The sequence below is a fragment of the Crotalus tigris genome, unplaced genomic scaffold, assembly GCF_016545835.1.
Source record: "Crotalus tigris isolate CLP2741 ecotype Arizona unplaced genomic scaffold, ASM1654583v1 scf7180000017546.9332058, whole genome shotgun sequence".
Lineage (NCBI taxonomy): Eukaryota > Metazoa > Chordata > Lepidosauria > Squamata > Viperidae > Crotalus > Crotalus tigris.
Window position 1 is genome coordinate 1,642,005 of NW_024096465.1, and position 27,720 is coordinate 1,669,724.

At 36.1% G+C, this 27,720-nt stretch overlaps 1 protein-coding gene across 3 annotated transcripts in view; it reads right to left on the bottom strand.

Annotated features, from left to right (window-relative positions):
• Positions 1–4,263: 4,263 nt before the first annotated feature.
• NBAS (NBAS subunit of NRZ tethering complex) overlaps positions 4,264–27,720 on the bottom strand; it is a 149,327-nt gene continuing 125,870 nt past the window's right edge. For 2 of the 3 annotated variants that reach the window (XM_039334803.1, XM_039334812.1), the window contains 8 exons: positions 25,813–25,923; positions 21,879–22,129; positions 19,649–19,983; positions 17,303–17,524; positions 15,771–15,973; positions 13,207–13,296; positions 9,202–9,397; positions 4,264–4,562 (listed from right to left, as the gene is read on the bottom strand). In XM_039334803.1, the coding sequence (XP_039190737.1) occupies positions 4,419–4,562; positions 9,202–9,397; positions 13,207–13,296; positions 15,771–15,973; positions 17,303–17,524; positions 19,649–19,983; positions 21,879–22,129; positions 25,813–25,923 (1,552 nt within the window). In that variant the 3' untranslated portion in view covers positions 4,264–4,418. The remainder of the gene's footprint in view (positions 4,563–9,201; positions 9,398–13,206; positions 13,297–15,770; positions 15,974–17,302; positions 17,525–19,648; positions 19,984–21,878; positions 22,130–25,812; positions 25,924–27,720) is intronic. The other variant, XM_039334799.1, reaches the window with a different exon arrangement.

Here is a 27,720-nt window from a genome sequence, read left to right on the forward strand (position 1 = left end):
CAATTGCCGATAAAAAGACAAAAAAGTCTGGATAGTGGATGTGGCAGTGCCTGGAGACAACAGAATAGAGAAGAAAGAACTGGAGAAGATAACAAAATACAAAGACATAGAAATAGAAAGACTGTGGCAAAAGCAAGCAAGGGTAGTACCAATAGTAATAGGCTCCTTAGGTGCAATTCCAAAACAACTGGAGCACCACTTGAACACCATTGGCATTGACAAATTTGCTATTAGTCAATTGCAAAAGGCGGCCTTACTAGGAACTGCTTCCATCCTGCGACGATATCTGTAATACCATCAAACATCCACATCTGCCTATCCCAGGTCCTGGGTAAGGACTCGATAGGTAGACCAAATGCCAAATCCAGTCTGAACATCTGGCTGACTGTGCGATGATCCATAATAACTAAAAATTATTTCAATTATGAAATATTACCCTGAATTAATTTTCTAATCTAGAGTCACAATTTGCATGCTATTATGACTTGGGCAATTATATATATATATATATATATATATATATATATATATATATATATATATATATATATATTCAGTAGGTAATAATGTAATAATACTCATCAATTATAAACTTGTCGAGACTAAATTAGTGTAAGAATCCATACAATTTATTTATCGAATTAAAGCTTAATATTTTGTTCATTTTCTGCCTTTCACACTCTATATCCATTTGTCTATAAATCTACTTGGGGACAGGATTTTGAATTTCAGACATTATCTGATTATTATTGGAAATTAAAAATGAAATTGTCATATGTTTTCTGGATCAAGATTAATACCGGTAGAATGATGAAAAAGGAGAATCAAAGGTAGCGCTAAACATTCTTATTTTTCTCTTTAATTGGATTGTGAACTTAATTAGTTAATAAACTAAAACAGATTACATTAAGAAAGTGCTATTCTAATTATTTGAAAAGAACTAGTTTTAATACAAGCACCTAACTTATAAAAGCTACGAAATATATAAGAAGTCACAACATTCGCCATCTTTTTTTATGCTTCAGGAAAAGTTGCTTCAAAACTCTGGCTGCTGTGACTAATAATAATAATAATAGTAGTAAAGTTGGAAGGGACCTTGGAGGTCATCTAGTCCAACCCCCTGCTCGGGCAGGAAACCCTACACCATTTCGGACAAGTGGCTGTCCAATCCCTTCTTAAAACTTCCAGTGTTGGAGCATTTACTGCTTCTGGAGGCAGGCTGTTCCACTGATTAATTGTTCTCACTGTCAGGAAGTTTCTCCTTAGTTCTAGGTTGCTTCTCTCCTTGATTAGTTTCCACCCGTTGCTTCTTGTCCTGCCTTCAGGTGCTTTGGAAAATAGCTTAATTCCCTCTTCTTTATGAACACATCATATGGAAACAAAGTATTTATCTCTGTCAGAAATGTTTTATTCATATGTAAAACTATGCAAATTTACATTCTGGTCAAAGATGATGTACAGATGATGTCTTTGATAAAGTGACAGTTTCTCTTTGAAAGAATCCAGAGGTAATCTGGAATGTGACAACTCAATAAAGAGACTGGAGAAATAGTTGAATGCATAACTGAATTAATACTGTGGAATGGTAAATCTCCAACCTGCCAAATCAGTCCAGTGAGAAAACATATTATGCCACAATAGGAGTAGCTACATAGGGCAGAGATTGTCTTCTCCAAAATACCATCTCATAATAACTTCTGGCCCACAAAATTATTTTCCCCACCACAGTAAGAGAACACAAAATATAGCAGTTTGGGTTGCCTTTTTTTTTGCCAAAAATTAACTGAAGGGAGGTAAATATGTAAAAGCCAACATTCCATGACCAGAAATCCATTCATACAGTAGAACTTTTTTTTGCCTTTGTCCTGTGTTCCCTCCATTCTGACCCAACAAATTTTCCGGATCAGATTTTGATTAGGAAAAATATGTTGAAAATAAATCCAAGGAACAATATAAAACTCCATAGCTCAGTTGAATGTTATCAAGCAAAACCAAAACAGCTGTCATTCATCATTACAAGAACTCAGATTATGAAAGTTCAATTTCTGAGGTACAAGAGACAACTAGTGCTCAGTTTTACATGGCTCAGTGGCCAGACAGAGAAGAAAACAATTTTATACTTCACAAGTAATGTTCTTTTTCCACCATAATTCTTAAAACAATTCACTCAGAATGTATGGGTCAGAGAGAGACATATTAGGAAATTTTTTAAGCTATGTAGGTTAAGAGTAGTCCTATATTATAACCTTCCCCTTGTGGCAGCCAGAAATTCTTAGTTTTCTTTTGAAAAGGAAAGCAATAAAATTATGCTGTAATAGATTATTTAAATACACCATAAATCTAAGCATGCTGGCTTTTTTATCCATATGCATAGCAGCTTTTTTTTTTTGAAAGGCAAGAAAGGAATCTGATTAAAAAAAAGAAAATACACGTAACCAAGCCATTGTAAAAAAAAAAAAATCCTATTTCTCAATGCAGTTTTTTCCTACTAAATAAAAATTTTGCTCTAAGGGAATTCCAAGTGTACTGTATATCAATGCTTTGTAAAGGTCAAATACAGACGAAAGGGCTCAAAATGAAAAATACTCCGAACATTTCACTGAAATGTATAGGTTATGCTTGGATGGACCCCCAACCTAATGGTTCAATCTTCCATATTCCATCAGAACAAAATATGTATCAAATATTTTAATTAAAATAAACATTATAGAAGGACAGCTATGTTAGCCTATGGTAGCCAAAAATCAGGAAGATTCTGGTAGTACTCTTTACTAATTAACAGGCATAATCTTCCAGTAGTTCCTGCCCACTTCATCAGATGCATAGACTGACTAAACTCCCAGGACATTCTATTGTGCATTACACAAAGTAACCATTTTGGAAAAAAGAGATTTTAACAGCAGGGTTGAGCAAGAGATTGTTGAACTCACAAGTAACAAATGAAATGTTTTTTAATTGATAAATTTTAACCTTTCATGCAGCCTATATCTGTATAACCAAACTGTCTACTCCTTCCTTCCCCATTCATCTCATCCCATTGGAAATCCTACATCGGTTTAGCCACTCTAACCCACTGACCAAGCAAGCAGTAGGTCATGATAGCTTAGGCCTTTTAATACGTTACTTAGAAAAGATGCTATTAGACTCATTTTGAATGTTGGTTTGTGGTACCAAATAAACCCATTGTTTGCTGAGATCTTCAGAGAGAGCCTGAATTTTTTTTGATATTCAGCAATCTCTCATTGAATTGTGTTAGCAAAGTTTTTTTCCCCTTTCCTTTCAAGATGGAATGTCCTAGAACAATGGTCCCCAACCTTTCCAGCTTGGCGGCCCAGATTAGTGCATCTGTGTGTCTGTGTGACAGGCACATACATGCATGCACAGCTCCATTGGTGCGAGTGGTAGGTGGGAGCACCCTCCACTCGTGTAAAGGAGCTTGTGCTCATGCGCAAAGCTCCACTTGCACGAGCGGCAGGCACTTGTGCTTGGGCGCAAAGTTCCAATTGCACGAGTGGAGAATGCTCATGCGCAAAGCTCCATTCAAATAGGCTGCAGCCCAGGAGTGGGCCATGGCTTGAAGGTTGGGGACCCCTGTCCTAGAAGGCTGAAATGCTCTGATAGACCTTTTGAGTCAAATTTCATGTCCATTAATTCTTTTGTGAATAGTTTTGGCTAGTTTGTTCTACGTAGAATCCACAGGGGCAAATGATACCATATACTGTATCAATGGAAGAGTATGTGAAAATGTCGCTAAAGCATGTGTGTCAAGTTGTTGGGGATGCATGATGGGGCTATTGATATATAATGTTTGGGCAAATTACACCTCTGGGCTTTTTTTTTTTTTTTTTTGCAGGATCTGATTCTCATGTTAGTATCGTTCTGTTATTCTGCTCATGAGAATCTGTATGCAAGTTTAGACCTGTCACCAAGCAGCTGAGAAACTGAAGTGTTTCTGTCTAGTTGAGTTGTATTAGCAATAACAACAGAACATGATTGTCACCTACAGTTCACAACTTAAGCCTCTCAAAGTGTGCATGTATATGTGTACACACACATGTATGTATAATGTTTAGAAGTCTGAACCATTTTAATTTCTATTAATCTTTCAGGAAATGTCTATGCATTTTAATTTGAATTTTGTTGGTCAGTGATCATCATAATAAATAGGTTTATGGACCTGTATTTTTTTGCACTTCAAAATGGCAAAAAACAGCAACTGAGGTGGCCTAGAAATACCCTCAATCAACCACTCACAAAATTAAAGCAGCAGTTTCTTATCACTTAAAAATAACAAGGGAATTCTACAATCACTTATTTCTTAAGCAATGGAAAGTACATTCAGAATTAACACTAGGATAAGATCTACTTTAAAATCTCCAAAGGTATTTTAAACTTATGTTAAATGCAAAACAAATAACTTACATATCTGGGCTTTTCATAGGAGGCCAAGCTTGAAGAAGCATAACTAAATGCTGGAATTCTTCATGTTCCCCACTATTTTCCAGAAGTTTCATGAACAGAAGATACCTTTTTTCTTCATTTTCAATCTCTGTTATTTCTACCTAATAAATTGGGGAAAGCAGAGGCTCACAATAAATACAGATATCAGAGTAGAGAACATAATTATTAAAATATTAGTTGCTTAGACCGTTAAATTGGCAGCATATTAAACAAGCAAACAAATATGAAGTATTCTTATGTTAAATCGGGTTTGTCTGTTGCCTTCAAGTCAATCTTGAATCCCGGCAACTGCATGGACTAGTTCCTGCAGTTTTCTTGGCAACATTTTTTGGCAACTGCATGGACTAGTTCCTGCAGTTTTCTTGGCAACATTTTTTGCTTTATTTTTAAAACATTTTCTTACATACCCAAATAGGAATATCAAGCACATGGCTTTCACAATTCAAATATCTCCTGCAAGATTTCTTGGTTTCAGTAACAGATGGACGCATGAAGGAGGACAGAGCAAAGCTACGAGTACAATGGAATTGTGTGAAGAGACTGGTGACAAGCATAAGCTTAGGGAATCTTTGTATAATGGGACTTGGTCTAGCACCCAGAGGACAACCGAATTCTTGTTTCCTCTTGCTTGTTTTAGTAGTCATAAGTAGTCATAAGGCAGTTTATTTGCTTCCTGCCACCAAAATTCCTGCTCTATAGGAATTGGGTAATAGATTCCAGCAATATATGCTTCTATGGTACTTAATACTGATTCAGCAGTTAATTTCACTTAGAGTATGCTTCATGCTTTATTTTCCCATATTTGTTACCAGAGATGCTTTTAATTCAAAATGGTTAAGTCTGTTTTATTTATCAATCAAATTTATAACACTGCTGATCTCACGTAAAGTGACTCTGGGCAGTGCACAAACATTTGATGTGAATAGATTTCCCAAGGGTGTAGTATTCTGCTTTTTTGTAGCGTAAGAAATGTTACTCTTCTGAGTACAATGCCCCCTAACTTTCCTTAAAACATTTTGCCCCATTCTGATAGCAAGCAAGACCATTCCCAGCTTTAGATTTAGAAGGGATTTTATAAGGAAGAGGGGAACGGGCTTTAGATAAAGGAAGGGGCCTTCTACCCTCATCCCTATCAGCAAAGTGACTGTATAAGAAAAAATAAGGCACAGTAAATAAAAATGTAGTCCTTAATCTCTTTGCAGTTCTTCCAATTCGCTCTTTTTGGATTTGCATTTATTAGAAGCTGAACCTCAATTAATATAGAAAAACTCAAGTCATTATTTCCCTTAAGTAAGCTCGTATTAATAGAAAGCGTGCTAGTAGAATCTTTTGATTTATACATAAAAAAGCATTTTCGAAAAGTTGAGGTCATCAAGGTACATAGCAAAATAAACCTCAAATGTATAATATAAATAATACTTTAGAAAGAAAAAACTGTTAAAATGAAATGTGACAAGAAAGAGCTGGTAATTAATTCAAATCCAGAAATTTCTTTAAAAAGCTGGAAATCTGAATATTATTGTCATGAGAATATGCTATAAAGACTTCTGTACAAAAAGCAAATAATAAATACAGATTTGCCAGATATTTGATTAATACTGAGCACACCCTGTTATAATATAGATAGTTCTTGAGCTACGAATGTAGTGGAGCCTGCCGATTCCATTCATAAATTGAGGATTCATAGGAGCGAATCTCGTACCTTGAATGCGATTCACTCCCAGCTTTTGCCCACGCATTCGCCTGGAGCAACCAAGCGAAGGATCTCGATCTTCTCAAGGTGAGTATCCAAGGCCTAGTGCAGTGATGGCGAACCTTTTAAGAGACCCAGTGCCCAAACTGCAACCCCAAACCCACTTATTTATCACCGGGTGATGGGTAGATGTGGCTGCAGTGGCCATGGCAGACTGGGTGGGCGGGGAGAGCGTGGCGGGGGCCAGTCCCTCGCCATCTCCAGGGCATGGCACGCATGCCCACAGAGAGGGCTCTGAGTGCCGCCTCTGGCATGCGTGCCATAGGTTCGCTACCACTGGCCTAGTGCCTAGGGAGACCCAGGGTGGGGGTGGGGAATAGAACAGAAAACAGCTGGAAGGGACCTTGGAGGTCTTCTAGTCCAGCCCCCTGCTCAAGCAGGAGAACCTACACCATTTTAGACAAATGACTGTCTAGTCTCTTCTTAAAAATCTGGTTAATTGTCCTCACTGTTAGGACGTTTCTCCTTAATTCCAGGTTGCTTCTCTCTTTGGTCAATTGTTTCTTCTGGTGCTGCCTTCTGGTGCTTTGGAGAATATTTTGACTCCCTCTTCTTTGTGGCAGCCCCTCAAATACTCGAATGCCACTGTGGTTGTTCATAAGGGTGAACAAATGCTGTGGTGCGACAACATTCGTAATTTTGGAACTTTCTTGTAAACACAAGGGGGCACTTATCGCATAACTTTGAACATTCACTAGAATCAAATAACAGATCTGATTCTAGAAAACTTTGTCCATAATGATACTATTGAAATACTAATTTTGTTATAAGCAGTATCAGCACTGAGAAGAATGAGTTTTAAATGAGTTGAAGAAACAGTGCTGCTGAAGCATATGGGGAAGCCAAGCATTTTCTTTTCTGGAAATTTAAATTAACTAAATGCATTTGTTAAACACTATAACATTATCTGTTCATACTAGTCAAACCTCAAATCCATGGCAGATTTATTTGTGTCCTAGCAAAACCCATGTTGATTAATTCAATTTGCAAATGTATTTCTTCATTATTCAGTTCTTCACTGCAATGTGAATCTGAATTACTACACCACTAAAAGCAGAATTACAAACAAGGCACTTGAGAGAAGATTCTAATTGCTACAATACATTCTCAAGCCCAATGAACTCTAGTAAAGATCTGTTAAACTCATATCTATTCACAAGAGAAGGCTTCTTGAAAATAAGTCAAAGATAACATATGCTTTTATCTTCAGATGCTGTGTTACAATCAAAAGAAAGATGAAAATGGAATGAATTTCTGCACTGATTCAATATATTTTGTTCTTCCACTGAGATTTCCTTGAATTACATACATAATTATGTATGTGTCATTATGAATTCATAGAAAAGCAGTGGCTCTTTGCTTCATCAAAAATTATCTTGAAATAGAAGATACTGATTGATAAATGATTATGCCATTTTTTCCCAAGAAGAAACGCAAAACGGGATAAATTACTTGTTATTCTTGACTTAGCTCATATTCCTATGCTGTAACTTAGATAAATTACAGAACAACATTCTAAGCATCTCAGCTAGAGCACAGTAATTTTTCTTTGTAATGGCTTCAGAACATGAAGTCCAGTGTATGCTATTACACTGTGTGAACAGTTGTGTTTACAAATCAGAATCACCCACAGACCATACGTGTCATGTATGGCATCACTGGAGGCTTTTAAGAAGAGACTGGACAGCCACTTGTCTTGAGGGGTCCTTGGTGCTCTATGACCTCTTGTTTGTTTTCTTGCAGATGTTTCATTGTCCAAACTAGGTAACATCATCAGTGCTAGTCCTTCTCTGGAATGGTATAAAGTCTCCTGCTGGTGCAGGAGGTTGAACCAGAAGACTTCTGAGGTTCCCCCCCCCCACTCTGTTATTCTGCTCTGAACTGTCTGAATATTTTCCCTGGGGGAGGAAGGAGGGAAGAAATGTTGGGGAGGATCTTAACATACTTAATGATTCAGTCATCATGAAATTTATTTCATTCAGTTTATTTCTTTCCTATTTCCTGCTACTCTTATCTCAGCCAATTGCTAATTTATTTTTTTTAATATATAATTTGTAGTATGCCTATGCAGTTTAGATCACATAGGTAAGAATCCAAAATAGCTGTAATAAAACAATATAAACTTTGCATAGGCATTTCTTTGCCAACAGAATAGTGTCACTGAAAACAAATCCAGTTAATTCAAGGGGGAAACACAAATACCATTTCATTATTCAGAATGAAATCAAGAGCTACATATAACATAGTAAAAATGTTACGTTGCAAAATGCCATTAACACTGAATGCTTTGACTACCATACAGTAATAGGGTAACTGAGAACAGCTCAGCATATGGTTTTAACCAACTTTAGCTGATCACAAAAAACATAAGCAACACAAGAGCTGATGAATACTTGGATGGGAAGTAATTACTCTACAGTCTAGAGTCACATATTTTTAAAGAAACACATCCAGGAAGAAAACAATGAAAAACAATATTCTTGTTACCAAGAAACCTATGTGGATGTACCCATGTAATAACCAGGAATTGAGCTACCCAAGAGAATTTTTATTTTTATTTTCATCAAAGGAGGAATGCTTTTAAGTATTACAAAAGACAAGAGAAAAAAGAAATATAGTTCAGCTGAAACCCTTGTGCTTGCTAACTTTTCGTCCTTTCTGGATACCAATATGCTCAAGATATATATATATATATATATATATATATATATATATATATATATATATATATATATTAAAAATACAGTTTTAGTTTTAATTTTATTAAAATTCATTAACAAAGAACAGGAATTAGAAAATGAAAAAAATCACCCCAGATATTTATTGGTTTAAGAGAAAAAAATAGTACAAACAAGCACCTATTTAATAGGAGAAGAAACCCACAAGTGCTCTGTAAGCCTAAACGATCAATGAAGGTCCAGAACTACTGTTTTATAAATAATTTGCTTATTTGTAAAGAACAAACATTGCCATATGAGATTGCTTACCTGAGTCTGGGGCCAATAGGCTTTGAGAACAGCTTGTGTTCTAAATAGTATAAGTAGTTTGCTATCCTCGTCACTTAGGTGAAAAGCTTGCTCCAAAATCTGTAGCACTCTTATGCGAGGCCTCACTGGTAAAGAATCATCCCCACAGAAGGGCCTAAGCCAAGCCAACAAATCATCTGAAGACACCAGATTCTCGCTACAATGAATTCAAGATACACATCTGTTATTACTGGTTTTCATCTAATCGTATTCCATTAACAAATTCCATTCAGCTCCTTCTTGAATTAAGACAGAGGTCTCCAACTTTCCGACTTTGCGGACAGACGGAGGAGGGGGAGAGGGGATGTGGAATGGGACAACTCGCTGCAGCCAGCTTACTGCAATCAACTCGCTATGGCCAACTTGCCATGGCCAACTCACCACGGCCAACTTGCCGTGGGACAACTCGCCACAGGAAAACTTAACATTTCAATTTAACTATTTAAAATAAATTTAAAAAAATATTTTAATTTTTAGCATTTCATTCTATCCCTCCTTTCCCCTCCTTTCTTTAGTGATTCTATTCCACCATTTCTTTGATATTAGTGTAACTCTTCTCCTGCAGCGAGTTGTCCCATAGCAAGTTGGCCGGGGCAAGTGGTCTCACAGCAAGTTGGCCGGGGCAAGTTGCCTGTGGCGAATTGTCATAGACCCAAGGGGGTGGTTCCATGTGAGTGGTGAGTGACAATAGGCAGAAATTAAACACTGAAGTAGTTAACCTAAAAACTCTCAATAGATAGAAGATACACTAGTATTTATTTTTAAATTATTCCTAACATTTATAAGGAGTTGGTAAATTAATTGAAAATTTAAGCTGAGAAAGCAGAATATCCTAATAGAAGCAAAGTATTTCCCAGAAACCAAGTGATTCGTCAGGAACAACCAAAGGCTTCCTGTTCAATATTTTCAGCAGATCTATTGTTACATACTATCAGAAATTTGCATTATTGTATACTTTTGTTTTGCCAGTTTTGGGTGGTTTTAAAGAAATTCATTCCAAGGAAATTATTTTAACATCATCTTATGGCTATTTTTTTCATATAACACATTCTATGTTAACTATTGGTCAGCAAAATTAAATAGCATTCTGACTACTGAACCAAATGAGACAATGCATTTCTTGTCACTAGAGAAAAATCTGTATTCTAATGGCTATTCGGTTCTTCAAACAACAGTATTTGTATAATCAAATGCCGAAAGCCACAGAATATAAAAAAGCGGTAAATGCAAATTTTCCTGATGACAAAAACAGAAAACAAAACAAGACTGGATTTTTGAAGAAATAAAATGGATAATTAGAGAAAAAGAATGGAGAAAGGGCCATGGTAATTAAATTATCTAGATGAACATTTAGCTTCCTGCAAGGCCCCTCATGTCTGTCTTTAAATTATTATTTATTCATTCAGAAAGCAAAACTTTGAAAGGTGCTCCTGCCAAATTGTGACATTTTCTATTGGGAAATGTCCTTGATTTAGTTCATTTCACAATGCTTCTTTCTAATGTGTTTTAGATCATGTTGTTACCAATCTGTGATTCAAGGTATACTTGTGGGAGAAATTAGGATCTAAGTCCAATAAAATAGTTAATTTGTTGATTTACATTTATGTTTAGTACCAACAAGCCTAATGTTTACAGTCAGCTTAGGCTGCATCTCTATCCTTCCTCACATTCCTCAAAAGTAACTGTATTCTTGAAAAAGAAATTTGGGAGAAAGAGAAGGAAATTCTCTTTCCTTCAAAATTCTAGTTTAAGTCTGGTTTTTAGCTTTACACTGTAAATCTGCACTTAATTCTTCATTAACATAAACTCTCTGGGACACAATCTTTATCTGAAAATAGGATGCAAATACAGTACTTAATCCATACTAGTGTGTGTAAGCTGTGGAGGTGGCATGCTTTTCCCAACTGTTTTCCTAGATATGCTTCATACTATTGCCTTTAACCTGTCCAAACCTGGAACCAAGCCATATTGAGCAGAAAATAGTTTACTCTCTCCTGTCTTCAGCAATAACTCTTCTACAACATGAGGCACTGCTTCTTTTTAATATACTTTATTCACCCACAAATCCTTTAGGAATAGTCTTTTAATATCTTCCTTCTCAATTTTTTTCTGAGAGGGAAGGATGTGGAGCTGTCTTTAATTTAACTGTTCCTATTTTCTCCAAACAGCTGCTCTTATTCTCCTGTGCTAGCGTTAATCCATTTGACTCTGATCTGTTTCTTCAAAGTGTCACATGAATAATAATATTGCAGCAGACTAAAGCTAAAAAGCATTTTTTGTTAATTTTAAAAGTACACAAGGAAGCAAATTAGAAAAGGACGTTCCTAGAAATAATTTACTAGATAATAATAACAGAATAATAATAGTTTTGTTTGCTGACTACCAAAGTAAAAAACTGTGTTATTTCATTAAATAAGAAGCCTTATAAGCTGTAATAGGTACAGGCGGTTTTTCTTGTCTAACACACAGACTATATACTGAATGACATCTGTGATTTGATGAAACACACAAACAATCTTAATATGATGCTGTAGGATTTACAATATTCAGGTTATCAAGAATACCACCACTGCCCATTTCAGGCAACCACTGCCCATTTTACTAGTCTAAAAGACTATATATATCTGTATTTGTATAAATAATGCTTTTATATTCATTGATAATATTTCAACTCGACACTGTTTTTTTTCAAATGAAAAGAAGCAGCAGGTAGCATGTGATTTATATTTGAAGTAATGCTGCTGTAGTCATTTTAACAAGATAGATGGGAACATAATACCAGCTAGAAGACACCAATTCAACCTGTCTGAAAATGCTGAAATAATATAAGCTGACAGTTTAAGTTATCATTTCATAAAAACTTGAAAATTTATTTAGCCTATGTACTCTTTTTATATTCCATCTCTCAAAGAACTGGTGCTAAATTAGAAATGAGTTTTTGGAGGAAGTGACATTTGGAATGTAAATTAAAAAGTTGATAAATTAAAAAGAAAGCAGTTGAGGCCTTGGCTTCAAAAGTTAGGCAAGCTCATTTTTCAGATAACTGTATCTTCCTGAGGGGAACCATTATATTGAATTCCTACAACATCTGAAGGATACAAAGGTAAATAATGTTTCATGGAATACAAGTCTAAGACCTTATTATAGTAATATTGGTATTTCAAAATTTATCTTCCTACTAGCATTATATATGGATTTGTGACTTAGGTTCATTGGGCTTTTCCCTGGGGAAGATAACAGCATGCACAACAAACAGTGTAACAGTTTTTTTGGAACTAATATCTTGAGTTATAGCAGGATGGATACAGGAGGTACCTATTTGAGAACATTTGCTGCCAGAGTACACACACAAAGTGGAAGTTTAAAGGCTACAGATCCACTGGTAGGTATGGAACTATCTGATTCTATAAAAACATGGACAATGTAAGAAAGAAAGATAGCAAGGGAAAGAGAGAGAGAGAAAGAAAGAAAGAGAAAGAGAGAGAATGAAAAATTCTTGAGGAGGTTAAAAAAAAGTCCCAAACAGTATTAACAAAATAAGAAAGGATAGTAGAATGTATGTGCTGTGAAAAGGACAGATTCCTGACAAAAAACTGCAGGTTTCTGAATAGGGCACAGAACGGGAATCTAGCATTAAACATACGGATGTGTGAAGAAAGCATTTCAAATTTGATAGGAAATTAGTATGAACAACAAAACCAGAAAGTATCTCAAATCTGCTGACTATTTGCATAAGCAAAAACATAGTTGAATACAGCATACAAGATAGGAAACAAAAATAAAATATTTTTGGGCCTGGGTTACCAGTCCTGCTCATAAGCTGGTTGCATTTACTCTGCCCCACTTCCTTTCTGGTTTGGGAGATCCATAGAATCATTTCTAAACTGTCTGATTTAATCCAGGTTTTTACATATTCTTATTTAGCAACTCTAATCAGGTTTCACATTACACCTTCAAAACTCTTACCCATTTTCAGCACTTGTGTGGACAGCAGAGACCATGTCTTCCAATATCTGAAAATGATCTTTCTGAAAAGAATGCTGATCACTCCCTTCACTGTCAAAATGAATAAAACAGAAAGATGCTTATTTGGAATCAATGTTTCAGAAATCCCAAGGCCTGCATGTATAAACGTTCTGTGCTGCTTATCAAAATAACAATTAGCCAGAAGATACGCTGACTGAGTTTATCATAATTTGGTTTGCTTAGTTTTGGTTCAGTGCGATATGTGAATCCAACCATTTGTGGGTCCGCAAACAAATTATGGTTTAGTAAGCTATATGAACCCATCTGAACTTGTCCAACAAATCCTGTTTCAACAACCTATGTTTTAGTGTTACTATGAACTCAACTTTCATAACTGGCTTTTATAACTGTCAGAATAGTTTTTTTAATAAGAAAATTAAGACACAAGATCCCCTCTAATTAATAATAAAAAGTATTTTATTGCATTTGCCAGGAAAGTTGTCACATTAATCAGTATTAAGAAACCACACTTATAAAGACCCTAATATGAAAGCATCTTAAAAAAACTATCTGACATGTACTGAAGTTGCTTTCTTAGTTCAAAATCTTGAATAATTAAGGATCTAAAAGGTTATTAAAGCTTGGTCTCCCAAGAGCCATAACAGTAATAACACAGATCTTCACAAGATTCTAGGCCTCAAATCTGTTAGGAATTTTTCTGGCAAAAAATACATTCAGAGTATAATTTTCTTATTTTTGGCATAGAAACAAGCTATACCAAGGTTTCTGAACTGCTTTATTGCATAAATAACTAGGCTCTTGGGAAAAGGGAAAGATTCACAAGAATAGAACTTTTGAAAAGCATGTGCAGATTTAAATATTACTATCCACTTAATAGTTCAATATTTCTGTATTCTATGCTTAATTTTACTAATTAATTTGTTGCTTTGTATTACATAAGCTCTATTTCTGCATTCACTAGATTGTAATAACTTATATGCATGTTTATCAATGTTTTAGAAACATTTGAAATTTTAGGCATTTCACTGTTGCAATATTTTCTCTTATCCTTTTAAGATGCTGCCTGATTAATTTACTGCTCTGTGTATAAACTTTCATTGTTTAGTTATGTGAATAGAAAAGACCATTAAACAAAAAGGTAAGACTTGCTCACTGTTAAAAAGAAAGTAATATATTTCAATTCACTCTTAAAAAGTATTACGTGAGAGAGTATCTAGACTGTTAAGCGATTTTCATGTTAACATTCAGTCAAATAGTTAGAAGCCCATCAAATGGTTGATATACTTGTGGTTATGCCACAGCTAACACCAGTTTATAATCTGAAAAATATAGCAAAAAGTATAACTAAATAAACAGTTGGTATTATTAATGAAGTGTGTGTTTTCATGGCTGCTATTTATTGATGAAAGGACTTTTGGGGAATGCTGTGTGAGACACTGAATAGGTGCTGACACTTCTATTGCCTCTCTAATAATTGACTTTCTAATAAGTATTCATAAACATCCAAATAATTTAAATGAGGAGAAGTGTTATCAACTGTCATCTACTTAGCCATTAGTGACTGGTTGTGGGCATCCTGCTCCACTAAATACAGTCAGTATATAAGGGAGTGACATCTGCTGCCAATTTCAGTTTCGATTTGCTCTGAAAAAACTAACACCACAGTTGGCAAAATATAGCATATATTCATATATGTTTTGCATGGCATTATTCAGAGGTTCTTTCCCCAAATTTATTGTCATACAGTGAGGGAAAAAACTATTTGATCCCCTGCTGATTTTGTACGTTTGCCCACTGACAATGAAATGATCAGTCTATAATTTTAATGATAGGTTTATTTTAACAGTGAGTGTCAAAATGGCAACAAAAAAAAAATCCAGAAAAACACATTTTAAAAAAGTTATAAATTGATTTGCATTTTAATGAGTGAAATAACTATTTGGTCCCCTATCAATCAGTAAAATTTCTTGCTTTCAGGTGTCTTTTATACAGGTAATGGGCTGAGATTACGAGCACTCTCTTAAAGGGAGTGCTCCTAATCTCAGTTTGTTACCTGTATAAAAGACACCTGTCCACAGAAGCAATCAATCAATCAGATTCCAAACTCTCCACCAAGACCAAGACCAAAGAGCTGTTCAAGGATGTCAGGGACAAGACTGTAGAGCTATACAACGGTGGAATGGGCTACAAGACTATTGCCAAGCAGCTTGGTGAGAAGGTGACAACAGCTCGTGTGATTATTTGCAAATGGAAGAAACACAAAATAACTGTCAATCTCACTCAGTCTGGGACTCCATGCAACATCTCACCTCGTGGAGTTTCAGTGAAAAAAATCTGTGGAGGGAGCTGAGGGTTCGAGCTGCCAAACGTCAGCCTCGAAACCTTAACGACTTGGAGAGGATCTGCAAAGAGGAGTGGGACAAAATCCCTCCTGAGATGTGTGCAAACCTGGTGGCCAACTACAAGAAACGTCTGATCTTTGTGATTGCCAACAAGAGTTTTGCTACCAAGTACTAAGTCTACTAAGTCTAAATTTGACTTACCTCAAAGCAGCAATTACTCTGATTAGAGCTGTCTCAACAATATCCTTGGGTGAAAGTCCTAAATCTCCAACAGCAACATCCAGTAATGTTTTTATCATGCTCAAAGGTTGTCCATCTAAGCACATTGTTACAGCTTGTTCATGGATTCTTTTTTTTTCTGACCGGGATATATCGTATTGATAGCCATATTCTTGCAGTATTTTCTATAAGGGGAAACCATTTAAGTGTAAGTTAAGTTTAAGTCACAATAACTCAATATTTCTGAAACCCAGATTTCATTGCTAATCTGGAAATAGCCTTTTCAGAAACAATGAAAACAAAAAGCTCCAAACTTCATTCCAATAGATTATGACAGAAATCATTATTCCCACCACTGCACAAAGCAGTTTGAAGAATTAATCTCATAATGGTTACCTTAGGAATATTTATGATATTATATTCTGTGTATGTAAAAAAAAAGTCCACAACTTCCTTTCCACCTTACTTTTAAAATTTTAATAATAATAAAAAAATTACCATCAAGCCAACTATTGCAGAGTCCAAATCTCTTAGCTGCATAACTAGGCAGCCAATAAAGATAAATGCAGGTAATCCTGCAAGAACCAATCTGGGACACATTGTCCTGGGACATGTACCGTAAATGCCGGCGTACAAGGCGACCCGGCGTATAAGACGACCCCCGTCTTTATAGCCGGGCCGCATTCCTAGAACGTCGTCTTATACGCCGGAAACTACCAGTATACACATTGTCCTGGGACATGTACCGTAAATGCCGGCGTATAAGACGACTCGGTGTATAAGACGACCCCCGTCTTTGGCGCCGATTTCAGCGCTCGTGGAAGTCGCCTTATACGCCGGCATTTACGGTACGTATATTTGCCTTCACAGGTGATCCCCTTTTAATGATCACTCATTCAATGACCATTCAAACTTGAGAGAGCTGAATGAGTGGTAGCTGCAATTGGTTCTTGATATTTTATCTATCACAGCACCATGAGGGACACATGATCATGATCTGGGAGCTTGGCAACCACCCTGGATTTCCAAACTTTGCAACGTCCTGCAGCCATGTAATCGCAATATGCAATCTTCTTTGCTGGCTTCCCACAAGCAAAATCAACAGGGGAGCCGGCAGAAAGTTGAGAGTTACAATCACAAAGTCCTTGCTTCATGACTCTCGTGGTCCTCTTTTAAAGATGGTAACCAGGAACTGGCATTACTAAGCAATGCAGTCACATTATGTTGAGCTTTATAACAGTGTCACTTGGTGATAGAAACTCTGGTCCCAATTACCATAGGTAAAGTGAGGAGTACCTTTACAAGTTTTAAAAAGAAATGAAAAACTGTGATTCTGTCACCTGAATTATTTTAGCGTGAAATTAAATGTGGCTACTATTATGGTATGTTTTACAGAGTGAAACAAAACTAGATGAAGGTGAATGGGAAAATGTATTTAAAAAACAAGCGCCCAGAGTTTCTACTGTATATGATACATAATCTTGATTTGGTTCTGCTAAATGTTTTTCACCTACCTGGTCACTGGTTTTCAGGTAAGAAATAAAACTATGATTAAGGGTTTCCAGATGTGCAAGGGACTGTTGCAGATGATTCAAAACATCTTCGTAAGTGATTTGCCTGTGAACCACACCTTCTGTGAGGTCCCCTTCAGAAGCCCTTTTCCCAGCTTTTTCAGCTGTATGTCTCATCGACTTTATGGCTTTCTTTGTCATCTCTACCCGGGAATCTACTGACAGCTGAGAAAAGATAATGCTCAATTCATCATAAATTGTCACTAGCATTTATAGTACAAGTGATGCTTGAATGCACATGAATGGCGATAGGAACAACTGAATAATATACATTGATTAAAAGATTTCCTCTTTTTTTTAATAAAGAAACAGAATGTGTTAATATAACAGAACACGAGCAAGAGAAAAAGTTGTTTCTGAAAAGAGCTTTTGCCTTCAAAGTCTAATCCCATGCTACTTCTTTTTTCATGCCCATATTTCTCTTGAACGATTCCATTATCTAATTTTAAAAAACATTTAAAAACACACAAAGAAAAAACTATTCCCTTCCTTATAATAGCCTGTAGAAATCTTAAAGTGTAAGACTTCATTCTTCAACTGGTTTGACAAATGCATCTGAAACTATCAGTTGAAGTATTCCACTTAAAATAGTATTTTGAGTCAAGAGCTGGAAAGGATTAACAAGTAAACAGGAAGGCAGTAGGACTCAGCAATCTCATTTTTTCTCCGAATGAGTTTTCAAGCACCTACATATTGGGATTTTCATTATGTTAATATATTTGCTTGTTGCAGATTCCTCTACCTCAGACAATTAATAATTTCTCAGGCAAAAAAATAAAAAAAAATAACTGTATTCAGTCAAGGCACTCCTCCAGATGACTTTAAAAAACCAGAAAGTTTTTCCTCACCAATTCACAGGTAAACTTTCACAATTCTGAATTCTCAATGTAAACAATCTAAGTTCATCACACAAGTCATGGTTTGTTTAGTCATGGTTATAATTAGATGGATTTATATAACATACTAAGCCCTTAAATATTTAGATTATGGGTTACTGTAAGGTGTAAATTTAGTGAATATCAATCTTTATTTTTTACAGTATTGTAGAGAAATGTATATAGAATATAACTGAACTTAAATTCAGTTTTGTAGGAACAGATTAATTCCCAATCTGTTCTTTCCATTAGCACTTTATACAGGTAGTCCTCAACTTACAACAGTTCATTTAGTGACCATTCAAAGTTATAATGGCACTGAAAAAAATGACTTATAATTGTTTTCACATTTACAACTATTGCAGTATCCCCCATGGTCATGTGATCAAAACTCAGATGCTTTGGCAACTGACTCATATTTATGACCGCTGCACTGTTCTGGGAGGTCATGCAATCTCCTTTGTGACCTTCTGATAAGCAAAGTCAATGGGGAAGCCAGATTCACTTAACAACTGTATTACTAACTTAAGAGCTGCAGTGATTCACTTAGCAACTGTGGCAAGAAAAGTCGTAAAATGGGGCAAAACTCACTTAATGAATGTCTCACTTAGCAACAGAAATTTTGGGCTCAATTGTGGTCATTAAGTCGAGGACTACGCATACTTCCTCTAGATCAGGACCCCTAAACCAGACATCCTTCAGATATATTGGAGCCTAGTTCCCATAAACCGAAAGCAACGTGGCTATTGGTTAGTTCAGGGGTAGGCAACCTTGGCTCTTTTATGACTTGTGGACTTCAGCTCCCAGAATTCCTGAGCCAGCATAACACAGCTGGCTCAGGAATTCTGGGAGTTGAAGTCCACGAGCCATAAAAGAGCCAAGGTTGCCTACCCCTGGGTTAGTTAAGTTGATGAAAGTTTGTCAGAGCTGTTAAACCACAGTGCAAGAGAATGGGTCACATGTAGCACTGACCAGCCTTGCTTTTGGGGACCCACATTAGAACTAAAAGCATAAAAGAACCATTGATAGATTCTGACTCTCACATAGGGATTTGGCCACCCACCATGAGGGCCATTATCATAACACAGAGATCCAATGAGCAGAGAGAGGAGAGCAGTGCCAAGTTACTTGGAAAAACTCCCTGTAATCAGGACTTTTTGAAAATAGATTATTGTTCTTAAGTAGCCTATTTTTTTTTGTCAACTTGGATGGATCCAATAGCTTCCATTATTTGAGCCTCTTCTTGAGAACATTCAAGCGCTGGAATTATTTTAATGATAGTTTGTTTAGATACTTTCAACATATTTTCCTCTGTGCCTAATTACTTAGAAAACCCAATTTTTGTCAATGTCTGACACTTTTTACACTAATCAAAGAAGTCATACACATAATGCTGCTGTAAAATAATACTTACTTTGGTGACAGCCTTTGAAGAAAAAGTAATTTCATCCAGAAAATTGATAATATCTCCTGGGTAAAGTCTATCGAAGTATTTGGCACAAATGTCATAAGAATGCAGCCATTCAGATGGGGTTTCTGGAATCCTTTTAATCAGATGGGAATCCCCATTCCAGAACAGTTTTTTAATCCAGGCAGCATAGACAGAGCTAGGAGAAAGCAAACTTCCATCTTTTCCTGGGATTTTAGAAACAAGCTTGGAAATAGGCAGAATATTTTGACTTGTGAGGACAGGATCCAAAGCTTCCAGAGGATTTGCATTTTCTTCTGTTAGTTTTTTATAATTAAGACCTATTAGCAGAAATATATGAGCAACAGCCCTTATGGATCAACAATGTAGAAATTGCAATAAAATGTGAAGCACTATTTATGGACGTTGGGATCTATTACCAGTGCATAATTTTCATCATATTACAGTATACTTTCCTCCAATTTAGGGCATGGAATATTATGTTATCATGTTGTGCAAGGTTTTAATAGAGAAACAAGTAGGCAGAGAAAAAGAGGGAGGCATATCAAAGCCTCAGAGAGGACAATCATATAACCTCCCACCTCATGAGCTTTAAAGTTGTTACAGCAGGATAAAGTGATATAAATCTGCCACTCATACTACCGCTCCTATATCAAAATTACACATTATAACATTCTTACCAGCCATCAATATGTTCAAAGGGCACTGAAAAGCATTTTCATGTGTATTAAATTTTGTGTTTAAAACACCTCTGGATGGAGGAGTTTACCTATGGTATAGATGTGGGTGAAAAATGTTCTATTTAATCTTTCTTAGATGGCATATTCCTATACATGTTTACTTAGAAATAAATCCCATGGGACAGTCTTGAATAAAAATGAACCATAACTTCAGTATATTTTTGTAAGTTTTTGCTAGAACTTGGAGCAGGCATGTGGGGAAGTGGATGTTATCTAGGGCCAAAACTTCATTAAAACCACTTCATGACATCGGTTGTGCACCTCTCCTAAATGTCGCCCATTTCAACAGGAATGATGTGAGCAGCCATGATTTTCTAAACTCTCTTCACTAAGAAAATATTTCATTATTTATTTCCCCCAATGGGAAAAATATGCATTGGACAGCTAGAAAGAATCAAGATTTGACTATGCCTTCCCTGGTTGATAGTCCTCTGGCCTCCTCTTTTCTTTTGTTTTCTCAGCTAAAAAAAAAAGCATAGGTAGAGTGGATCCTGCAATCCATCTGCAACAGGAAAAAGCAGGTTGGGCAAAGTGGATCTATTCTATTGCCTCACTGGTTGTACCTGAAAGGTACAGATTAAAAAAAAAAAGATTTTGCTCCCCATCATATTGGACAGGTCAGTCTAACAGGGTAGAATAGCCCAGAGAGTTATAAAGCAGCAGCTCCCAGCCTTTTCTCTGTATAGGCAACTAAACTAAGATTAAAAAAAAAAAAAAAAACTACCGTCAAAGGTTGTATGCAACAACACTGGCAGTGCCATGATGCATATGATTACTCCATTGTTTCTGGAACTATTTTTTTTAAAAAAATTAGAATACAAATGACAGAAAAAAATGACAAATCCATTTTTTGAGAAATGGTAGTAGGCATTAAAGTCTTCAGATATCAGTCTAATGCTCAAACTGAGGCAGTAGATGCTATCTCAATATAAAATATACATTTTAACCCATATATAATATGAAACAAGTCAACATACGTACTATTACCATGAATTTAAGAAAATATTTCCCCATAGGAAGACTAGATTATTAAAAATATATACAACAATCTTGTGCATTTCCCATTTTCCTCCCTTATCTGTTCTATCAAGATGGTCAATCATGGTGCTATATTTTTCTCTCTCCCTCTCTCTCTCTCTCTCTCTCCATCCATCCATCTATCCATCTATGAATGAACATTGGTGTCTGTGCTCATCTGCAAGAAGTCATCACTGTAAAGCACAAAGCCATGACAAAAATATACCTTTATATCAATCATTAAGTATCAATTACCAGTCTGTAAAGTAATGTATATTAATTACCAAATTAATTGATCTCCATATGCAGCCTTCTTTCTCAGATACTCACAAACTAATCTCAGGCAGAAACAAGCAACTACACAGAAGATTAAATTCATCAAATAAGTGCTGAACTGCAGCCTAATCTTTAAAGACATCCAGCTTTGCTAAGTAGTTATGAATGTTAACACCTTGTACCTGGGGCAACCGCCTTGAATTTTTTCAGTAGTCGTATGTGAGTTTCAAGTTTGATGGTATCTTTCACAAATTCAGAGCAAGCACAGTTCTCAAGAAGTGTGAAATAGTAGAGTAAGCGCTGGTGATCCTTTCCTTCAATGATAGAATACACATATTTGGTCATATGCTCATGAAAGGCTTTGGGAACAGTTTTCAGAGTCTCAAATAGGCCAAGATTTTTTGCCCGGTCTTCTATTGCAGCTGTGGACAAACTGCATGGAAAGCAAAAGAAAATGTAATAAATGAAACCACCCATTTCATCAATTTAATTTTTGCTAAATACTGGATGATGTTATCAATATTAAGTATGAAAAGATTTTCAAAAAGAGAGTTTCTTTGAATAAAATCCTAAGCTATCATCTACAAACCAATTGTCTAGCTCATAAGCACAATTATTCACAGTTCTAAAAACTCAGCAATTTCTTGAAGGACATAATAAAAAATCCAAGTATTTAAACAAGATGCTCTAATAATTTAATAATTACAAGCTTTTATTTCCAGTTTAGAACAGTAGTGCTACTTAGCAAGAAAAAAATTAAAAGAAACAATGAAAATGGTGCAAGACAACATTTATTATAATTAGTTTTGATTTGAAGCAATAGAAACAAGAAAAAAACCCTAAATATAATTGCTTGCTTTGGTGAGGATTTTGTCCATGAGTCAAAATTGTGTGCTTTTCTAATAATGCTGCAGTTTAAGGTAAAATAGAATAGAATAATCAGAGTTGGAAGGGAACTTGGAGGTCTTCTAGTCCAACCCTCTGCTCAGGCAGGAAACCCTATACCATTTCAGACAAATGGCTGTCCAGTCTGTTCTTAAAAACTTCTAGTGTTGGAGCATTCACCACTTCTGGAGGCAGGTTGTTCCACTGATTAATTGTTCTAACTGTCAGAAAGTTTCTCCTTAGTTCTAGGTTGCTTCTCTCCTTGATTAATTTCCATCCATTGTTTCCTGTCTTGTCTTTGGGTGCTTTGGAAAATAGATTGACCCCCCCCCTTTTTTTGTGGCAGCCCTTTAAATATTGGAATACTGCTATCACATCTTCCCCGGTTCTTTTTTTCACCAGACTAGTCATACCCAGTTCCTGCAACCGTTCTTTATATGTTTTAGTCTCCAGTCCCATAATCATCTTTGTTGCTCTTCTCTGCACTTTTTCCAAAGTCTCAACATCTTTTTTATAATGTAGCGACCAAAACTGGATGCAGTATTCCAGATATGGTCTTACTAAGGCTTTGTAAAGTGGTACTAGTACTTCATGTGATCTTGATTCAGTATAATGGTATAAGGAATATTCAGTATAATAACAGTATAATGGGACTGTTTTCCTTTTGCTTCTATCCCTACTTCATTTAGGCTTCCACTTGTACTTTTAAGAAGTACCATCTGTTTCCACTCACTATCCGTTTCCATGCCTCATAGCCCCCTGGTCAAAGGTGAATCAGTTAAGTATTCATCCAGGTCCATGTTATTAGGTGGCTTTCTTATTGATGTAAAATTGGTTCAACATTCAGCAGGCTTCTTTTTATCTAAGCTGGGTGGTTGCTTAGCAACGTGTACATGTTGCTGTAGCTAAATTTCTTCTGAAATTATATGCAACAGCAGTAGGACTTATATATTAACTATGATTTTCTAAAGATACTGATAATTAAGCACTTAGCCAATTTGCCTGTAGCTTTCTACTTTGTGTCATTACACAAGGAACTTAACTATCAGTGCAATGAAGAATGAGGTAAGGACAGACAAATACAGACTGGATTCAGACCTACTACTAACCTACAGTTTGCCAACAATGTTTAAGAAGATTTTTATTTTGCCCTTTTTTCCATATGCAACTCCAAGTGGCAAACATACCAATAGTCCTTCTTCTTCCTATAACTGGGTTCTCATCTCACACTAAGGCAATTTTTACAAGCTATATATCTAAATTGATAAATTATTAACCAAGGCACATTGCAAATGAGTATGATATGAAAACTTTGTCATGATCTATTTTTCCTTCCCTTAAAATTCCAGGTGTAATTTTTTATACTGAAGGAACAAATAGTTTCAAGAGAAGGAAGAAAGGTTACTGAACAACGTGCCAGAAAGAAATATCAGAAATATCTGTTCTCTAAGTTTTAGACTGTGGGTGTCACCAGGCTTTGCCATTATGACGGTAACTTAAGAAAGGAAAACTGGTCTCTTACAACATATGGAAGGCACCAGGTTGTGTACTCTAATCTGAAACTGATGATGTTTAATTTTTATCATTTCATTTTTATAAAATCACTTGAAAGGCACATTCACAACATTGTAATATTAATAATAAAGCTAGTATACAATTCAAGCAGAGAAGCAAGCACTCTACCACATAATATTCTATGACCCCTTGTGATCTAATTTCAAAGTTCTGATGGTGCCCTCCCAGTTTATATATAGCTTATATAACCCCACTGTACATCGGTTATATAAATCTCCCCCAAGATTATATTTTGGGTGCTTGGTAACCACCCCGCATTTATGGCTATTTGCAGCACCCACAGCCAAGTAACCATAATTTATGAAGATTTTTCCTGGAAACGGGCAAAGAAATGGCAAAGAAAACACCCATTGGGTAATGGGTTCGCTTAATGACCACAGCAAAACACTTGTGAAATTGGGCACGGTCACATGATGACTCACTTATCAATTGGCACAACTTACAACTGTAATTTTGGGCTGAGTTATAGTTGTAAGTCCAGGACTACCTGTACTAAATAATAAGAAAAAATGCATATACAATGCATACAGTATGTATTTCTATATATGATAAATGGGTGTCTTAACTATTCAAAAACAATTAATCTGGTGTTCTTCTTTTCTAGCAGTCGTGCTTGTATATTTTGAATCGCTGCCTTGCTGCATGACGCATTTGTGCTACGGTGCAGATGATGGGTAGATGGCTTGATATTCTCTCATTGAGTTCTATGATACAAAGCAGCATTCTTGCTTTTTGAAGTACTGGCAAGTCATCCAGGTCCTAAGGCAGTAAGCATCCCCAAACTATGACACTTCCATATCTATACATGACAATGAGTATGAGGCTCTTATAGTAGAATGTGGTGTTTGAATCTAATAGTACCAAAATAGATCTAATAACACCAATGTAGCTTGAAAATTTCCAAGTATGAGTCATTTGTCCAGAGAGGTCTGGGTGTTCAGCTACATGGGTTTTTTTTTTTTTTTTTTTGGTAAACTTAACATCAGCATCAATCTTCTGCTTAGTAACCAGATTCTTCTGTCTTGTAACTCTCCTATCAATCTCACTTTTATCACACTTTTCTGAAGATGGACTTGGGGAAGAGAGCCCCATAGATCACTGGATGTTATTTTGAGGTTCTTGTGATTTTTCTGGGTAATTTTATACTCTGCTCTTGAGTTATTTTGTTATGTTTCTGACTGTGGAGTGATAAAATCTCAGAGCTTTAAAAATGGATTTGGAACCTACTCCTGACTGATAAACATATTTTTAAAATAAAAATTGGAGGTCTTTTTTACGTGATTATGCTATGTCTCTTAAATTGTAATAAGACCAGACAAAGTTTGTGAAATTTATATAGGACAAATTAGCCTTAAATGCCTAATAAAATATTCATACAAGTGGCCCTAGTACACTGAAATTGCATGTTAGTTTGTTTATGAAAAATATGGAGCAAGTGTTAAACATTTATTTAGACTCTCTTCACATGTCAATAGGAGCCACAAGAAACTCTTAACGTTCAAAGAAACACAAACATTCTGAAAACCCAAAAGGAATTGAATATTTCTGCATAAAGCTATAGATACTGTCTCAGCTAATGAAGTGGAGAATGTTCACTTGAGTGCCACCTTCTGAATACTTGCCATTAAAATAAATGAAACAGACTTCTATACTTACCCGCTGTCGCTGAAGAGAAATTCCAAGTGTGTCATATGAACTTCCCAGAGTGGGACATTATAACGCTGAGCCAAGGAGAGAGCTATAGTGTACACATTTTCTTCAAGTGTTCTGGTTAATGAGAAGTCATAATACACATGTGGGAAAAAGAAGTTTAATAGCTATTTAATAGCTAATAATAATAATAAAAAATACAAGACAGAACAGTGTCTGTAGGATCTATTCCTCTAAGCCAGGGTATTTCAAATTATTCATGGAACCCTAAGTTTCATGAGGGACTAAAGCCCCCCTCCCACACTCCAAAGGTTAACTTGAACACAGCCAATTTTCCATTGCTAAAGCTTTGCCTCTTGGTTCAGAGGTTTCCCTTAAATAATGGGTTCTATGGCCTGGAAAAGTTGAAACATCCTGCTACAATAAAATTCTTCAGAAACTAAACTTTCATCCTTTTTTATTTTTCCCTAAAAAAATACTATAAAACATATTGCTCAAGAGAAAAGGAGTAGGTTTAAAAAAAATGGATGAAAATGTTATTCACATTTCAGTAATTTCTTTATTAATGTGGAATCAGCAGTGGCTATAGTTTGGAATCCCAGGAACATTATTTATGTATCTGAAGTCAAGCAAAAAGGCTTTCATTAGATATAAAACTTCTCAAGCTGCAGTATGCATTACTAGTAGGGATTAAGTAACTCCCACTTTCCTGGGTAGAAGCAAGCATTTTCTATTCACACCCTTATAATCTTGTTCTTGATGCTGACAGTAAAAAAAAAAAAGGCGAAGAATATAAAAGATAAAAAGTTTGACCAAGGCTCTGAAAAGCCATCCTAACTGCATACACTTATTTGGGCAAGTTGAATATCATACAGGAGCATATATGACTTGTAGCAAAGCATTTGGGGGATTACTATTAGGTCCAAGAGCTGCATATTTTGCTAATAAAATTTGAAATCATTTGCTAATGAAATTTGAAATCAAGGAAGGCCTTTTATGAATGGGGAATTTACATCCTCACAAGTGTCTGTAAGTATGGATCTGAGATAGCAATCCATACTCCCTTGAAGGCAATGTGAAGGTTCTGATATTGTACTCTGAGGCAAACCAGATAAATAATTTTATAAGGTTTATATTCAAGGAGCTTTTATTATCAAGTCTCAGAAACATCAAAGATTCAATCAAACAGCTGCATTTTATTTCTCCATATATACAAATAGTCCTTGCGTTGCAATGGCAATTGAGACCAAACTTTCCATCACTAAGCAATGCAGACATAAAATGCAATTTTCACGTCTGTATTGCTTAACAACAGCGATCCCAGCAGTCCAGGTTGCTGTCATAACCTCAGGACTGTGTGGGTCATTAAGCAGGAAGAGGCAGTAGCTCCAGACAGAGAGCTTGGGAAGTACACAAGTGCCAAGTTTTAGTTGGAAGATATTACAGGCAGGTGCTTCTGAGCATAGACAAGCTGGCAGAGGCCACAGGTGAGAATCTCTGAGTTTGGGCAGGCACTTTTGATCATGGACAAGCCAGCAGGGACTGTCAGCAGGCACTTCTGAACACAGGCAGGCCTGGCAAGGACCAAGGGAAGGTGCTATGGAGCATGGGCGGACATGAAGGTGCTATGGAGTACAACATTCCTGTAATCTCTTATTCCATACTGGGGTTCTTTGAGAAAAAAATAGTGGGACTGAATTATGGGAACACCTTCAAATCTTCCCTGCTGGCTTCCCCATTGACTTTGCTTATGGGAACCTGGCAGGAAAAGTTGCAAATGGTGCTCATGTGACCATAGCTTGATTATGACATCATAATCACAAGCTGGGCACCTAATACCTGAATCACAATTAAATGATCTCAGGGTTGCTGCAGCAGCCACAACTTCACAGTTTGATCGTAAGGCCCCTTTCA